Source organism: Rhinoderma darwinii, chromosome 3 (genome assembly GCF_050947455.1).
Source record: "Rhinoderma darwinii isolate aRhiDar2 chromosome 3, aRhiDar2.hap1, whole genome shotgun sequence".
Taxonomy (NCBI): Eukaryota; Metazoa; Chordata; class Amphibia; order Anura; family Rhinodermatidae; genus Rhinoderma; species Rhinoderma darwinii.
Genome location: NC_134689.1, coordinates 160,995,812 through 161,015,484, shown reverse-complemented (window position 1 = coordinate 161,015,484; position 19,673 = coordinate 160,995,812). Strand labels below are relative to the sequence as shown.

The window sequence follows — 19,673 nt, the reverse complement described above, 5'->3', positions numbered from 1 at the left end:
CTCAGGAGTGAAAGAGCACAACGCGCATTTAAGGCCTATTTTGGTGATTTTCACAGCATTTGCCCACAATTGCAGGGCTCTGAGGTCAAATAGTAAAACAAACTCACAAGAAGTGACCTCATTTTGGAAACTGTGGTCATTCGCCCCAGGAGACACCTTGCCGCAAGTTTCGCAACCTTCGTCAGGAGCCACTAAAACTTTCATTTTGACATGATAACTGTATGTGACTGGGGCTTTGGTAGGTTTCATCCCAGGCTGTTTTGAATTATGTTTTTAAAACATTTTGTATATATATTTTTTTTGCGGGGGAATTAGTATGTTGATATGTATGAATTAATAAAGATTGCATTATCTAGACTAGGTCTATTGTGCATATGTATTTTTGAGATGAGACATTTTTTGTCTTATTGGATATGCCATAAATGTCTAAGTTGGCATTACCCCTTTAAAGCGACTATCCTGAAAAATGTAATCTTATTAACTTGAGCAAAGAACATGCCATAAATGCATCCTTTATCTTCTTCATGATATATCAAAAAAGAGAGGCATATCAAAGCAAGCACACCTGTATTTTTTAAAAAGAAAATATGTGAAAAGCTTTACATTATCACTATCAAAAATAATTAAAAAAATTAAAACTACAACACACAAGACACACCACACTAAAGTAGTAGAGCTTGATAAGAGAAATACATGAGAGATTCCGTAGTCATGTCCAACTAATGACGAAGTAACTTCAGACAACTGCTTCCGTGCACTTACAACATTGGGGAAGTGATAGTTTAAGACACTCCCTGTAAAGGATTTGCCAGACACAGCTTCTGTGTCGACGCCCGTGGGCAATCAGTCTGCACCTGCTCCTATGTCTGTGAGACTGACTCCATCTTCCACCACTCAGGATGGCAGGCTTAGGAGTGGGAGAGCCTATCACAGCCTGGCCAGACTGAGCTAGCTCCCGCCCACTGTCTATTTATACCTGCCTTTCCTGTTCCTCCTTTGCCTGTGATTCTTCTATGCTTGTTTCCTGGCTTGCTGCTGCTGCTTGTACTACTCATCATCTGCTTGTTATTGACCTTGGCTTTCTGACCACTCTCCTGCTCAGCGTTTTGTACCTCGTTCTCTCCTGGTTTTACTCGGCTCGTTCACTACTCCTGTTGCTCACGGTGTCTCCGTGGGCAGCTGCCCCGTTTCCCTAGCTTCTATGTACCCTTGTCTGTTTGTCTGTCTTGCACTTACTGAGCGTAGGGACCGTCGCCCAGTTGTACCCCGTCGCTTAGGACGGGTCGTTGCAAGTAGGCAGGGACTTAGTGGCGGGTAAATTAGGGCTCACCTGTCTGTCTCCCTACCCTGTCATTACACTCCCTACACTGTATTGACAACTGTAATTTAACACCAGCAAAGTGAAAGTGAATGGAGCGGACGGGCATAGCTGGTGTCATCACTCACCAGTGTCTGCCTGCCCACTCCCTTCTGAAGCCGGGAACTGGAAAAGGAGCAATAGGGGATTCGAGGAGAGGTTGGATTTGTTTTTATTTTCAGACTGCCACAAGTGCTTAAAATCCCTCATGAGAGACCAGAAACATTAACCCGGTCCTCCTATTAGACAATCGCTTTAAGATCACAGGACTAAAGATGACTAAAACAAGATATCATACTTATATGAATGTATGAATGGATGAAAGGTAATTAACATTTCTTTGCTGTTTTATTAAATTAATGAATATTTGCAATTTATATTTTTGGAGTAGTATTTAAAGGTTGTTAACTATTATTATTATTATTATTATTATTATTATTTCTGGCAGACTATTTTAGATTTGTTTTTATTGGCAGCTGTTTACAAAGGTGACAACAAGGATTGGCAGTTTCTTACTATTTAATTAGCTGAGCGATATCAAGTCAACTGCCAATTCTCCCATGGACTTCTTCATGCATTTAAAATAAATTAATAAAGCCATCAACACTAGCATGGTTTAGCAAGAAGATCCAGGCTTGTCAATTATTGTGACTGACATCTGTTTGTAAGTATTTAATGAATTCATTGCCTAAACATGTTTGTGCTGCAGCTTATAAAACGGTCTGTGAATATTGGGAAGATGTTACTTATTGATTAAATATGCAGATAAAATAACTACGATCATCAGTTTCTGAGAAGCCAATATGGCTGCATTTCCTCTTCCTGTCAGTTTTAAAAAAAATGGCTACTGTAACGCAACAATAAATACATAAGCTATTTTTGTTAGTAAAAAGATACCTTATTATTGTTCTTACCTACAGTTAGCTAATAGTTGGATTTATTTATGTTTTGGATGAAAATAATGGTTAATCCACTGACCTGTTCAATAGGTTTCTATTATCACTGCAGGTAAGTGCTTCCAATAATATCTTCTTTTCAGAAACTGCTGTGGTAGAATGGAATTTCATCCAAATAAACTCCCAAACATCTTCATCCATTAAGGAAACTCCTGTGCAATATACAATGTCCCGGACATTTGGTGGAATTCTAAAGAATGAAATACACATAAAACATTACATTTATACAGGTATAGTATATCTTACACACATTATGAAATACAATGTTTCAGAATTAACTCTACTTATTTAAAGTCTGGTCATACCATTGTTACATACAGCAAAGACCAATAGAGAAGAATATACTGGACTCATCCTATACCAGAGTATTGGATTTTGCAGATTACCAGAGATTCACCTACACAACAAAAAATCCAAGATTTTTTAGTATTCTGCACACTATAGTCCAAACCTTCTGGTCCAGCACTGTCACTTCAAGCTTTATTGGAATGCTGTTATACAGCATATAGTTCTGGGTATGAGCACAAAGTAAAACCATAGTTAGGCTTTCCATCACATAGGGCAAAGATTCAGTTTGCTGTCCTGGTTCTGTATCTAAATACCATGGTCAAGACAGAGTGGCTTGTTGGCGACCTTCCTAGTACCCAGCATCTGGGGCACATTCTCCAAATTATGGTTGTACAAAGTATCTAGTAATATTTTTGTGGTGTACTTATGTTCTTCAGTTATATTAAATTATGTTTAATTATGACTATGTTATCTATATTCAATAAAAGTCCCCCCCACCTGGTATTTTTGGATACCTAAATTGAATGCATGAAAATAAAATAGAGCATATTTATAATAAACTCAATGATATTCATAAAAGAAGCACTCTGGCTTAGATATGGTATGCCCTATTCTATTCTCCCCCTCTTCTACGCAATAATTTGCTGCAACCTAGAAACCATCACGGAGCAATCTTGCTGCTGTTAAGAAACAAAATATAGTTTGTGAGTGTATATGAGTACTTGTCAACTCTAACACATGAATACCTGATGTTTATTAACACATGAACATCCAAACAGAGTGAGGCATTAGTACTTAATACTTGCATTGGGTATTTGTGTGAGTTAATGAGATGGAAGGACTCTTGGGTAATTAGTAGAGATGAGCGAACCGGGACAACCGAACCCGGTTTCGGTCCGAACTTCCGGTAAAGTTCGGTTCGCAGCGAATCCGAACTTCACCGGGTTCGGCCGAACCCGTTTTGACCGAACCCGGTCAAAAACATTATACAAATCGGGAGCCACTTATCTCTATCAATCACTGATAGAGAAAAGAGGCTGCTGATTAAAAATAAAATAAAAAGCATTTCATACGTACCCGGTCGTTGTCTTGTTGACGAGTCCCTCTTCTTCCTCCAGTCCGACCTTTTCTGACGCGGCAGCCTGTGATTGGCTGCAGAGGCCTCTGCAGCCTGTGATTGGCTGCAGAGGCCGCGGCAGCCTGTGATTGGCTGCAGCGCTCACAAGGCTGCATCGTCATCAAGGAATGTCGGGCCGGATGTCGAGAGGGACGCGTCACCAAGGCAACGGCCAGGAGACCGGACTGGAGGAAGCAGAAAGTTCTCGGTAAGTATGAACGTCTTTTTTTTTACAGGTACTGTGATCGGTAGTCACTGTCCAGGGTACTGAAACAGTTACTGCCGATCAGTTAACTCTTTCAGCACCCTGAACAGTGACTATTTAGTGTATGTGCACACACACTAATTACGTCCGTAAATGACGGACGTATTTCGGCCGCAAGTACCGGACCGAACACAGTGCAGGGAGCCGGGCTCCTAGCATCATACTTATGTACGATGCTAGGAGTCCCTGCCTCGCTGCAGGACAACTGTCCCGTACTGTAATCATGTTTTCAATACGGGACAGTAGTTCCACGGAGAGGCAGGGACTCCTAGCATCGTACATAAATATGATGCTAGGAGCCCGGCTCCCTGCAGGGTGTTCGGTCCGGTACTTGCGGCCGAAATACGTCCGTCAATTACGGACGTAATTAGGGTGTGTGCACATACCCTTACTGACGTCGCCTAGCAACGCTGCCGTAATGACGGGTGCACACATGTAGCCACCCATCATTACGGGGCCTCATGCACACGACCATAAAAACACCCGTTATCACGGGTCGTAATTACGACCCGAAATAGCGGGCCCATAGACTTCTGTTAGCCACGGGTACCTTCCCGTTTTCTCACGGGAAGGTGCCCGTGCCGTTAAAAAGATAGAACATGTTCTATTTTTTTATTTTACGGGCCGTGCTCGTAATTACGACTCGTAAGTACGAGCACGGCCGGCCGGCCACGGGCAGCTGGCCGCTTTTGCGAACCGTGCTGTCATTATAATTATAGCAGCACGGCCCGTAAAATAGAAAAATAGAACATGTTCTATTTTTTTAACGGCACGGGCACCTTCCCGTGAGAATACGGAAAGGTACCCGTGGGTAACAGAAGTCTATGAGCCCGTTATTGCGGGTCGTAATTACGACCCGCAATAACGGGTGTTTTTACGGTCGTGTGCATGATGGGAGCACGGCTCGGAAAAACGAACGGCTGCCCGTGCTCATCTCCTGAAATAATCTGTGCTGCCTTAAACTCTGTGGACAGGTCAGGATCCTGTTTCTTTTAAATGCTGCTAGGGAACCCGCTCGATCCACTATATAAGGCTACGCTACAGTGCAGCATTTAAAAGAAACAGGATCCTGACCTGTCCACAGAGTTTAAGGCAGCACAGAGTATTTCAGGAGATGAGCGTGCGGATCTTGTGCGTGGTGGTGACTTGCCAATCATGTGAACGTGTTATAGAGGACAGGAGTGGAGGAGATGTAACAGACTGAGCTACGTAATGGTAAGAACAGAGTTCACAGCAGCACAGAGTATTTCAGGAGAGGAGCGTGCAGATTCAGTGCTGCTGTGAACTCTGCTCTTACCATTACGTAGCTCAGTCTGTTACCTCTCCTCCACTCCTGTCCTCAATAACACCTTCACGTGATTGGCAAGTCACCACCCCGCACAAGATCCGCACGCTCATCTCCTGAAATACTCTGTGCTGCTGTGAACTCTGCTCTTACCATTACGTGGTGACTTGCCAATCATGTGAAGGTGTTCTGGAGGACAGGAGTGGAGGAGAGGTAACAGACTGAGAGCTACGTAATGGTAAGAGCAGAGTTCGCAGCAGCACTGAATCTGCACGCTCATCTCCTGAAATACTCTGTGCTGCCTTAAACTCTATGGACAGGTCAGGATCCTGTTTCTTTTAAATGCTGCACTGTAGCGCAGCCGTATATAGTGGATCGAGCGGGTTCCCCAGCAGCATTTAAAAGAAACCGTGTTTGTGTATGTGTGTTTGTGTATATATGTGTGTTTGGGTATGTGACTTTGTCTGTTTTTGTTTTTATATGTGTGTGTGTATATATGGGTGTGTTTGTGTATATGTGTTTTGTGTATATGTTTGTGTATATATGGGTGTATTTGTGTATATGTTTGTGTGTAGATGTTTGTGTGTGTTTTTGTATATGTGTATATGTGTGTATATGGGTGTGTGTTTGTGTGTATATATGGGTGTGTTTGTGTATATGTGTTTGTGTATATGTGTGTTTGGGTATGTGTGTTTTTGTTTGTATATGTGTTTGTGTATATGTGTTTGTGTATATGTGTTCGTGTATGTGTGTATAACTGTGTGTGTGTGTGTTTGGATATGTGTGTTTTTGTTTGTATATGTGTGAGTTCGTGTATATGTGTGTGTTTGTCTGTTTATGTGTGTGTGTATATCTTGTTGTGTTTGTGTATATATGTGTGTGTCTGTGTATGGTTGTTTGTTTGTGTGTGCGTGTATATATGTGTGTAGGTGAGTAGAAGTATTGGTATTGTTCACATTGATAACTGTTTTTTTATGTTGTTGCAGATTTTGATGTACCGATTGGACTACATCTACGATTCGTTGGACTACTGCGTAGATCTGCGTTTTTTCAAATTTTAATAAAATGGTTAACGAGGGTTTTGTTGGGGATTTCTTATTTCAATAAAAAAGAATTGTCTTTGTGTTTTTTTTTTCAAACTTTATTAGTGCCTAGATAATGGTAGTTGGCTGATTGACAGCGTCCATTATTAAGGCGGTACTTAGTGTTAGCCGGTGCAGAGGCTAGCACTAACCACCCATTATTACCCCGGTACCCACCACCACCAGGGGTGCCGGGAAGAGCTTGGTACGATCCAGTACCCGACCATCTGTTGTGATGGTCGGGTACTGGGGCGGCCGTAGGCTGGTATTATGAGGCTGGGAAGGGCCAAAATCAGTGGACCTTCCCACCCTTGTAATGCTAGGCTGCTGCTGCTGTGTTGTATCGGGCTGGTTATAAAAATGGGGGGGACCCCCACGTCGTTTTTTTTTTGGAATTTAACAAATTTAGCAATAGACGGGTCTCCCACATTTTTAATAACCAGCCATATACAAGGCCGCAGCAGTCTGGCATTACATGGGTGGGAAGGGCCACTGGTTTTGTCCATTCCCAGGCTAATAACACTGTGTTGTATGTGGCTGGTTATGATAAATTGGGTGGAACCCCATGTCTTTTTTAAAAAAAAAATGTAAATAAATAAATAATTTAAAAAAATGACGTGGGGTCCCCCCCACTTTTATAACCAGCCAGATACAACACAGCAGCAGTAGCCTAGCATTACAAGGGTGGGAAGGTCCACTGTTTTTGGCCCTTCCCAGCCTCATAATACCAGCCTGCGGCCGCCCCAGGGCCCGACCATCACAACAGATGGTCGGGTACTGGATCGTACCTGGCTCTTCCCGGCACCCCTGGTGGTTTTGGGTACCGGGGTAATAATGGTGGTTAGTGTTAGCCTCTGCACCGGCTAACACTAAGGGTATGTTCACACGGCCTATTTACGGACGTAATTCGGGCGTTTTTGCCCCGAATTACGTCTGAAAATAGCGCCTCAATAGCGCTGACAAACATCTGCCCATTGAAAGCAATGGGCAGACGTTTGTCTGTTCACACGAGGCGTATATTTACGCGCCGCTGTCAAATGACGGCGCGTAAATAGACGCCCGCGTAGAAGAAGTGACCTGTCACTTCTTTGGCCGTATTTGGAGCCGCTATTCATTGACTCCAATGAATAGCAGCGCTAATTACGGCCGTAATTGACGCGGCGTTCAAGCGCCTGCACATGCCGGTACGGCTGAATTTACGGGGATGTTTTCAGGCTGAAACATCCCCGTATTTCAGCCGTTACGGACCCCCGCCGTGTGAACATACCCTAAGCCTCGCATTAGTAATGGATGTTGTCACTCAGACAGCGGCCATTACTAAAGTGGTAATAATAAAATTTGAAAAGAAAAAGACAAAGATATAGATAAAATATTTTATTGAAATAAAGCACCCCCAACACAACCCTCATTAACCATTTTATTGTAGAAAAAAAACCGTCATCGAAGTAGTCCTCGAAACCGACGTAGTCCAAACACCAAACCTGTAAAAAAAAAAAAAATGAAATAAAACATGTCGTAGGCTTAGATTCAGTTTAATGTGTGATACTGACTGTTATACCATGTATAGAAGCCTGCCGCGAAGTTGACTTAGATACAGGGCGCCAGCAGACAGTATCATACATGGCCATACATACATATATACAAATATACATACATATATACAAACATACATACATATATACAAGCATGCACATATATACATGCAAATATACATACATGCAAACATACACACATATATACATGCAAACTATCATACATACATACATACAAACAAACATGCAAAGATACATACATACATATATACAAGCATGCACAAATATACATGCAAACATAAATACATGCAAACATAATTACATACATGCACATATATAAACATACATGCAAACATACATGCAAAAATAAAAACATGCAAACATACATACATGCACATATATACATACATACATGACAACATACATACAAACATACATGACAACATACATACATGCAAACATACATACATGCAAACATACATACACACATGCAAACATATATACATGCAAATATACATACAAACATGCACATGTATACATACATGCCAACATACATGCAAACATACATGCACATATATACATACATGACAACATACATACATGCAAATATACATACATACACACATGCACATATATACATACATACATGCCAACATACATGCACATATATACATACATGACAACATACATACATACATGACAACATACATACATATATATATATATACACACATGCAAATATACATACATTCATGCAAACATACATGCAAACATACATACATACATACAAATATACATACACACATGCACATATATACATACATGACAACATACATACATACATACATGACAACATACATGCAAAAATACATACATGCAAACATACATACATGCAAATATATACATGCAAATATACATACAAACATGCACATATATACATACATGCCAACATACATGCAAACATACATGCACAGATATACATACATACATACATGCCAACATACATACATGCCAAAAAATAATAATAATACGTTCATACTTACTTTCCTCCTGTCCGGCCTCCAGCGATGACGTTTCATTCATGTCGCCGCTGCAGCCTGTGATTGGCTGCAGAGGCGGTCACGTGGGATGAAGCGTCATCCTGACGTGCGTGACCGCCACTACAGCCTGTGATTGGCTGCAGCGGCGAAAGGGATGAAACGTCATCGCTGGAGGCCGGACAGGAGGAAAGTAAGTATGAACGTATAATTTTTATTTTTTTATTACATTTAAATGGTATTTTCCGCGCGCCGAGCATGTACTGTGAAGGTTGCTGAAAGAGTTAGTGCAGCCCATTAACTCTATCAGCACCCTGGACAGTAGCATGCTCGGCACACGTAAGTGACAGGTTCGGTCAGAACTAGTTCGGTCCGAACCGAACTTTTTTGTGAAATTCGGCGAACTAGCCGAACCGAACTTTTGATAAGTTCGCTCATCTCTAGTAATTAGACCAAGAGCCGATTCACAGAAAATAATATTAATATTAGTAATTAACATTTCTAAAAAAATAACACAAAAATAAAATAGTAAAACATGTAATGCAGATATATTCCAAAGATGAAAGTTGTTGGAGGTGTTGCTGACCATATGGCCAAAACTAATCACAAGTGGAGATTCACACAGAAGCATAAAGAGTAGTCATCTGATTAAACTATCGTATAGTAGGATTTATAATATGAACTATATATAACTTTTAACCTTTTGTTATCAGTTATGAATTAGATTTAAAGGGGGTTAAATAAAATAATACAGATTCATATTAAATATAAATTTTACATTAAATACATATTAACCCCTTGCCTCCGCAGCCATGTTTGTTTTTCATTTTCATTTTTTCTACCCCACCTTTCAAAAGCCATAACTTTTTTTCTATAAATATAGCCGTATGAGGGCTTGTTTTTTGCAGGATGAGTTGTACTTTCTCACGGAACAATTAATTGTACCATATAATGCACTAGGAAACTGGAAGAAAAATTAATTGTGGGGTCAAATGGAGAAAAAACATTGATTCCGCCATTATTTTTTGGGTTTTGTTTTTACGGCGTTTACCGTGCATTAAAAACAACATGTTAACTTTATTCTGCTAATGAAAATTATAGCGGAGATACCGAATTTATATATATTTCTTTAAGTTTTACTACTTTTACAAAGAAAAAAACTAATTCTTAAAAAAAAATTGGTTTTGTGTTGTCATATTCTAAGACCTAACTTTTTCATTTTTTTGTCGATTGAGCAATGTTTGGGCTTGTTATTTTGCAGGACGAGCTGTAGTATTTATTGGTACCATTTTATTCCATTTTTTGTGGGAGATGATGTGACCAAAAAAACAGCAAATCTGTTCATTTTTAGTTTTTTTACGGCGTTCACTGTGCGTGTTAAATGTTTTCCTTTTCGTCCTACCGCAGCACTGAAGGGTATATGACCTCTGAGGATTTAGCCCATTGACAAGCCCACCTAGCATAAATAAATTATTAATTAGCAATTATTAATTAGCAAACGCAAGCTGCCAATCAGCAGGCAGCTGACTGATTAAAAAGGACCATACACCAAACACACATTGTGCTTTTTTATTTGTCTTTGAGGAAGAAGGTGCAGCGTATCTTACCTGCAGTGCCCACCGTGTCTATATAGGGGTATGACCCTGTTGATTATCTTTCAGTTTTCAGGGGGCTGTCCCTGAACTCCTGCCAGGTATGCTCCATTTTTCAGGGGGGTGACCCTGATTGATGCAAGTTTCTTTCATGGGTGTGTCCCTCTGTTACAAGGGTTTATTTCAGGGATATGTTTCCTTGAGTTCTGAGAGTCCTGGCTTACCATCTCCATGCGCTTATGATGTACAGTTGATGGAGTCCTCTTCCAACCGGTGCTGGCGTGTGTTTCAGATGCACTGCACATGCGCTGGCTTATTCAAATCCGGTATGACCGGATTCTGGAGTTTGCCTTACTACCAGCAGGCGCATGTGCACTGGGTGCATTCCAGTAGTTATCTGGCGTGCGTGTCAGACGCACTGTGCATGTGCCACTCATTATAAACACTATTTAAAGCTAAAGAGTTTTTTGGGTGGTTAAAACATGAAATTACAACATCATTAAAGTCAAAGAAACGTTCTAAACGTCATTGCAAAAGATCCAAAAGTAAATCTGAATCTACCGTTTCTTCTTCATCCTCTGATTCAGATCTGTCGGACGAAGAGATTCATTCTTCTGACTCTGAGCCTGGTGTTACTGAAGAGAACTTCCTGTTCAAAAGAGGGAATGCTGGTAAATTAATTAAATTAGTTAAGAACAGTATGGAGACCAAGAAGGATGTCTCTTCTCATCAGGATATAAAAAGTATTTTTAATTTTCCTAGGAAAAAAGCAAGGGTTTTACCAAGTCATTCCGTCCTCAATTCCATTCTGGAAAGAGAGTGGAAAAAAACAGAGAGAGGTATGGATCTGGGTGCTCGATTTAAAGCAGTGTTTAAAACCTATCCTGCAAGATTCTGAGAAATGGGTTCTACCAGGGAAAGTGGACCTTGCTGTCGTGAAATCATACAGACGCAATTTTTTTCTAGCCGCTGACTCTGCGCTTCTAAGAGACCCGATGGACCGTAAAGCGGATTCTTCTTTGAAAAGATCATATGTGCTTCCCTTTGTAAAGCTTCTGTTGCAGCAGTTCCAGTAGCCATAGCTCTTAGAATTTGGTTAAGCCAGTTGGGAAGAGACTTGCAGTATCGAGTCTCTAGGAAAGAGCTATTGGATCAAGTATCAATCATGAAATTAGGTGCTGAATTCTTGTGTCACTGTCCGGTAGATATGTTACGTATTCTATCTAGAAACCTTGCATTAAACAATACTGCCAGAAGAGTAATATGGTTGAAACCATGGTCTGGGGATACCATATCCAAAAATTATTTGTGTGCATTACCCTTTGAACCCAGTGGACTATTTGGTTGTGAACTAGACAAAATTTTGGAGCCAAATAAAGACAGAAGTTTTCCTCAAATATTTAGAAAATATAGACAACGGTCCTTTTGGCCATACAGTGGGTTCAGGGGAGGAAGATTTTCTGGACCAGATAGACAGAAGTTTAAAAACAAAAACCTGGACAAAAACAAGAAAAGATCTGGAGGTCCACCACCCCCTAAACCTGAGTTCTTATGCCAGAAGAAAACTTCTTCCAGTAGGAGCAAGATTATTTCATGATTCTTCCGTTTGGCCAGCCACTACCTCAGACAAAAGGATTCTACGAATCATAAAAGACGGTTATGCTTTGGAGTTTCTTCACCAACCAAGAGATCGATTTATCTTGAATCAAGAGAATCCGGTCATTCTTCAATTAATCAAAGAGTTTTGCAGCAAAGATGCCTTAGAGCCAAATCCTACTACGCAAGAGGGAAAAGGCATTTGATCCCGCGTATTCCCAGTACCAAAGTCAGACGGTGCCTGGAGGTTAATAATAGATTTAAGATACTTAAATTGTTGCCTGGTGAAGACTCAATTCAAGATGGATACTATCCGCACGGTTGCAGCAGTTCTTCAACAAGGAGATATGATGGCATCCTTGGACCTGAAGGATGCTTACCTTCATGTCCCGATTCACCCTGCATTTAGAAGATTTCTCCATCTGGCAGTTCCCTTCTGGGGTTCCATACTACATGCAATTCAGAGCAATGCCCTTCGGGTTTCCACCAGCACCTCACATATTTACAAAAATAGTAGTAATTCTGGCAGCAGCCCTACGTTCTCAAGGAATATTTATTGTCCCATATCTCGATGACTGGCTAATAAAGGCATCTACAATAGAAATTCTTCATCATCATCATCATCTTCTTCGGAGAATCCAATTGCTGGAAAGACGCTTTTTCTTCTTGTGGAAAAAATCCAAAAGATTCATGAAGAGATTACTTATCTTCAGAGGAATCCAATTATTACTATAAGATCAGCAATGAAAATTCTAGGTTTACTCACAGCAACAATAGACGCTGTTCCTTGGGCCAAAGTTTGTTTTTACGATCTACAAGCAGAGATTCTTCAAGCGTGGGACAGAAATCCAAAGAATCTGGTTCGTGTAATGTGTGTGGTTCAGAAAACCCTAAAAGATCTGAGTTGGTGGACTCGGGCACAGAATTTATCCTGCGGGAAAGATCTCCTTCTTCTAAGTCAAGTGACTGTGATGACAGACGCATCTTCAGTAGGTTGGGGAGCCCATCTTTAAAACAATTGGGTTCAAGGTCTATGGTCCAATCGGGACCATGCTCAATCCCCCAATTTCAAAGAGTTAAAAGCAGTTAGATTAGCCCTGCAAGGATTCAAGTCCATTGTTCGGTACAGGTAGTTACCATCCATTCAGACAACATTTCCACCATCTATTATCTCAACAAACAATGCAAGAATGCAGAATGCAAGAAAACAATGTGCTGGGCCAAAGAGAATTTGGTGGATTTGGTGGATCTAAGAGCAGTCCACATAAAGGGTGTGATAAACATCCAGGCAGACACCCACAGTCGCAAGTTAATAAAACCAGGAGAATGGGAGCTGAATCCTGCGTTCTTTCAGAAGATCAGCAGCAAATGGGGGATACCAGAAATAGATTTGATGTCATCTCATCAGTATCACAAACGAAACCCCGTCAAAAACAGTCTACCAGTTCGCAATAGACGCGTTTTCAATTTCATGGAAAAACAAGTTTGTTTATCTGTTCCTTCCAGTCCACTTGATCCAGAGAGTTCTGGCAAAGTTGAGAACAGATCAGCCATCAGCCATCATAATCGCTGCCTTTTGGCCCCGAAGGGTGTGGTTTCCAGAAGTATTGAGGCTTCCAAGGGGAGAATATTGGAGGCTTCCAGACCAGAGAGATCTGCTACTTAGGATTTTTACAGCAACATCTTCGCAAACTTTAGTTGACAGTATGGATTTTGAGAACATAATCCTGACTCAGTCAGGTTTTTCTACAGCTGGAGTCAATACTCTTATGGCAGCGAGAAAGACATCCATGACATTAGTCTATAAGATAGTGTGGTATAAATTTACCTCCTGGTGTGCAGAAAAGGACATATCTAATCCTGAGTAACCTCAAATTCTTCAATTTCTTCATGATAGTTTCCAGTTAGGACTCAAAGTAAATACCTTAAAGGTTCATTTTTCAGCAGTCAATGCAATCTCTCAAGGAAACTTTTCATCACAGCCATTAGTAAGAAGATTTTTTTTACCTGAGACCAGTTGTCAGAAATCCTATACCAACTTGGGACTTACCTTTAGTTCTTGATTGTTTAACCGAATATCCATTTGAACCGTTAGAAGAAGCAGACAAAATTTTTATCCCGGAAAGTACTCTTCCTGGTGGCAAGTACGTCTGAGAGATTTTTCTTCCAGTTTTTTCCTCTGATCAAGTAGAAGATCCCCAATCTAAGTTACAATACTTGGATGTGAAAAGAGTTTTCAATTTATTCACAAAAGACTGAGATTTTGAGGACTACAGAATATTTGTTTCTACAATTTCAAGGTCACAGAAGAGGGAATAAAGCCGCAAGATAGATTAAGTCTGTGATCCTTCATTCCTATATTCAAAAGGAACTGGAACTCTCTTCTGGACTGAGAGCACACTCAACAAGAGCACTGTCAGCCTCATGGGCAAAAAGAGCAGCAGTACTTCTGAAAGATATTTGTAATGCAGCCGCGTGGTCATCGCCCTGCACATTTGTTCACCATTGCAGGCTTGACATCCAGTCCTTTCTAAGCTCATCCTTCAGCACTGGAGCTGTTCGGACGTAACCGCCCCTTATTTTCCTTGTTTTGCTGTGCATATTCCTTCGGTGCTGCCGTAGGATGAAAAAGAAAGTTAAAATTTGTCTTACCTGAAATGTTCCTTTCCTTGAGTCCGAAGGCAGCACTATATCCCTCCCAATAAATGTTTTTGCATCAAGTTCTATCTATGTTTTGTTCACAATGTGTGTTTGGTGTATGGTCCTTTTTAATCAGTCAGCTGCCTGCTGATTTGTAGCTTGTGTTTGCTAATTAATTATTTATTTATGCTAGGTGGGGTTGTTATAGGGCTAAATCCTCAGAGGCCATTTACCCTTCGGTGCTGCCTTCGGACACAAGGAAAGGGAAAATTACAGGTAAGACAAATTTTACCCTTATTGTAATATTTCAAACTTTTATGGATGCTTTAATACATTCATGTTTTTGGGATTTTTTACATGACTTTTGGGAAAAATTGTAAAAAATTATTTTTTTAGAACATTTTTAGATATTTTAAAAAAAACAAAAAAAAACGCTTTTATTTGACTTTCTTTTTAACTTTTTTTTTTATTAGTCTCCCTAGGGGAACTGAACTAGTGATCCTTGGATCGCTTGGTCCATATACTACAATACTTATATATTGCAGTATATAGTGTTTTTTTACCAGCACCTATTAAACCTGCCTTTGGCATGGCTTAACAGCAGCAGAAGGATGTCAGACCTGGGAGCCTGCATTAGATTTTCAGGCTGCCATGACAACCATCATCGACCCACAGTCGCCTCGTGGGGAGGGTCATAGGCCTTCCCCTCTTTCTACTGGTTTAGATTCCGCGGATGCTATTGACCACATCTAAGAGGTTTAACTGCTGGGATCATACTTATCTCCAATCCTGGACATTACAGTGAGGTGTGTATATATATAATAATTTATTATAATAATTTCTTCACTAATTTCACATGTGGTTTTTACTTATTTATTATTATACTAATTTTCATATATATATATATATATTTTTTTTTTGTATTTTTTATATTTTTTTGCATTGAGTATGAATAGCTGGCATGTTGGGGTATATATAAAGAGTACTATTGACCGCGATATATATGTGGTATGAGATATTGTTAGATGTTAATATATATTTTTTATCATAATTGAACTATTTTTCTCGGACTTATATCTCTGGCTGCATATATGGATATGTGGGCATATACCGATAATTGTATTGTACGGATTTACATTAGTAACATTGATTCATTATTTCAATGTTAAGGTTAGGTTCCTATTGAATCCTTTGGAGATATGGTGGTATTCAATCTAGCTGGAGTATTCTTTCCATTGATAAATTTTCACAATAAAATAGATTCCGGTGACAGTGCGCTTGCACGCTGCTGAACTCACTGTTCTCAGGCCGGAAGCTGTCGGGATAATGACGTACATCGCTGGTACGCTGACGGAGTGATGTCAGTGGGTGTGAGCAGTGCGCTGTACACCATTGGTCATCGTTGTTCCCTTACATAGTATTTAAACTGGAGTCTTTAGAGTAGCATGTACACTTCCTGATGAAGGTTGCGAAACACGCGTCGAGGTGCTCAGTATCCAGGTGTCCCACCTTATACTTATCATGTCCTCCACAGGTATGGTGAACTATAAGTGTTTACTTATAGTTACTTTTCTTGATAGTTTTTTTGCACTATATTTAAGCAGTATCACTAGTATTATCATGTGATTAGAGGAACTTTTTAGTGAAGTGACATCTAATAATAGCCATAGTATTATGTGCCCTGTATTCTGCTACTATATAAATATATATGTCATATAGTCTCCACTCTACCTAAAGTGCGCATGGTGTATTGTGTGAGGATTTATTATTAATATTTATGATCTATGATCTATATTATAAGACACCTGGCTTATTTTAAATTATATTTTATATGTCTATAGTATATACTTGGGAGGGGGGTTATTTTTGTATTTTTTGTACTAATGTGTAATAAACTTTAAATTAATAAAATAAAAACATATTTTGATAAAACAAAATTATATGATATCAAGATTTTTCTTTTTGGTTTAAAACCATTGCAGTGAGGTGTTGGCTGTTATATACAGCTGTGAAAGTGATTAGAATATGTTTAAAAGATAACATTTTGCATGGACTCCATCTTGTATGGTAGGCGTCCATTTTGGATTGTTGGAATCCATCATTTGGCCTGAAGGAGCCATCTTGAGATTAATAAGTAAAAAGTAATATGTCAGCAGATGTCTTGAAGCAATTCTATGTTGTGTTCTTGAATTGAATGTTTTATTACTCTTGTGAGGAGCAGATCAAATAGCCTTGGCCGAATGAACAATGACATTGTTTACCATGAGGGAGGGGATTTAGCCCTCTGTTTAAATTATTTAAACTTATCTGCAGTCTCCATTCTCTGGTGAGATAAGAATGAGACAAATTAACTTGTGTCTCTGAAATGTGTGTCTTCCCATGGGACAAGGTTCAAGCCACCTGGGGCTTGGAGGGTGAAGAATTATTATAATGCATTGAAATATTCTCATTATCTGAAACCAAAGCCTACACCTTTCCTGTCATTATACTTATATACTTGTTTGGATCAATAAACCGCAGAGAAGGATTTTGAGCATACAAGCATGGTCTCTTGTGTCGTCTTTTCTCTCAGATATATATATCTATTACCTATGATTTGGAAACTGGATAAATCACTGGAGGGCGGGTATCGGTTGACATACCCATTACAAATTTCAGTCTTATATTTTTTGGCCCATGATTGCGTTAACAACAGCCAACACCTGCTAAGCATGGAGCGGGCTTAGCCCATGAGACTGCTCCATACTTCCCCTTCCCGGCTATGACATAACCCTACATCAAATGTCAGGAACAATAAAGTCAATGATATTTCTTAAATATATTATCGGCCACTTTGTCCTTTTCCTTATATTATAAATTAATGCATTATAATTATTAATCATGCAATCAACACTAGCATAGAAAACATATAGATCCAGCAACGTTACATATGGAGTCTGACACCTGTTGTTAAACAAGCATGACCTGAAACAGAGGATAGAAGAGGATAAAAACATGGATAGAAGAGGCGTAAATGGTATGTTGGCGCTCGCCTCTTGCCCACTGTCAAATTCCTCTCTGATGACTTTCTATCAAATTCTTCATTGATATGGCAATTTTGCTGCTATATTGCAATTTACCAGTAATTGTAAATCAAGGCAATTATTAATATTGTCCTTTACTTCTAGAAGACTGACATTTTTTTTTACTTTTTTTCTCGTCGATGGGCCCCCTTACCTAAAAAGCGTCTGTGCAGCTGCACAGGCTGCATATATGGAATGTCAACCCCCGGCCTGAACATAATTACACCACAGCTTAGAAAACAGCTTCCAATTAGCATTATTCATTAGAGATTTTGAAGAACTCCCTAATAAACAATTGTTACCCATATTTCCCTTTAAATGCTCTGTCATCAATTTTCTTTAAACGAAACACATTTGCATCATTTATTCCATACAAACAAGGAATGTGAAAACTGGACAAACAATGGTATGCAAATGTAGTGAACTGCATATTCAAGATCTTCGGATGATCATTCCTACCCTGTTATCATCAGCATTAATTATATGTTTTTATTAAGCATTAGCCTCAATTCTAGCTTGCTGGCATTTCATCTTAGCTTTGCATTCCAGGGCAATTATCTGTATTTATTTGAAAATGTTTGTTGACAGAATTATTTTTTGTAATTGCGGTAAGGAGTAGAAAATGATTTTGTGTATAACAACATGCAATCAGGCTATGGGTTTCTACATAATAGTGCATAATAGACAGTTAAGTCAATTTTAAAATAAAACAGCACTGTAAACTGTTGTAAAATATGGGGATTATATCAAATGAGTTATCCATGTTCAGAGAAAACTATCTGATGAGTACCATGCAGATCAGAGAAAACTCAATCTCATTCTTAACAAATTCATTTATTTCCATCTTTTGGAGTCTTATGATTTTCGACTTTGTTTTGACTCTTCACTTTATTCTTCTTGACTCTTTGGGAGTTTTGGGAGATAGTTTGAGGATGTACATGGCCACTCTCATTCCCAGGAGCATAACTAAAACATGCTGGTCCTCATACCAAATTTTCAATAGCCCCTCCCTTTCCCCAAGCAATTATCATCTCCATGTTAAAGTTAGGGTGAGAGCACACTTTTTTTGCCTAGTCGTAGTAAAAAAACAAAAAAACCGAACTACTTCTAGATCTCCCAGTATGATCTGATACATGATCAGAGCATGCTGGGAAAATTGTACCACACAGAACATCAGCTACATACTTGAAAAATGCAGGATGGGGACATGGGAGAATTAAAGCCCTAAACCAGGCCCAAAATAAATTCAGACCCCGAGATTAGACCACCAAACTACTTGAGACCCAAACTTAAATTCAGACCCTAGAACAGACCACCAAATTTAGACCCCTAATCAGACCCTAGATAGGACCCCAAAATTAATCAGGACCCCTAAATTAAGAAGACCCTAGATCCCCCCGAAAAATGATACTCCAAATTGGACCCCTAAATTAATTCAGACCCCTAAACTAATTCAGACCCCATAGCAGATTCTAAATTGATCACACCCCAGCATAGACAGCCTCCAGATCAGATCCCAAAATTAATTCAAATCCAAGACCAGAAACCAAAATTAATTCAGACCCAAGACCATACCCCTTAAATAATCTGATCTCAGATCAAATTGCTAAATCAGACCCCAGACCCCTAAATCAGACCCTAAATTAATTAGAGCCGAGATCAGACCCCAAATTAATTCAGACCAAAGACCAGACCTCTAAATGAATCAGACCCCATATCATACCCCTAAATCCGACTCCAGGAACCTAAATCAGACCCGAGATCAGTTTCCCTCTTGCCCCTCAACTAGACCATAAATCCCTACATTAATCAGACCCCAGATCAGACCCCAAAATGATTAAGACCCAGATTAGACCCCCTAAAT

The 19,673-nt window shown here is 39.6% G+C and overlaps 1 protein-coding gene across 1 annotated transcript in view; it reads right to left on the bottom strand.

Moving 5' to 3' along the window:
* TRHDE (thyrotropin releasing hormone degrading enzyme) overlaps positions 1-19,673 on the bottom strand; it is a 728,548-nt gene that overhangs the window by 25,714 nt on the left and 683,161 nt on the right. Inside the window, exon 16 of the mRNA XM_075856965.1 lies at positions 2,336-2,503. Coding sequence (XP_075713080.1) covers positions 2,336-2,503 — 168 coding nt within the window. The remainder of the gene's footprint in view (positions 1-2,335; positions 2,504-19,673) is intronic.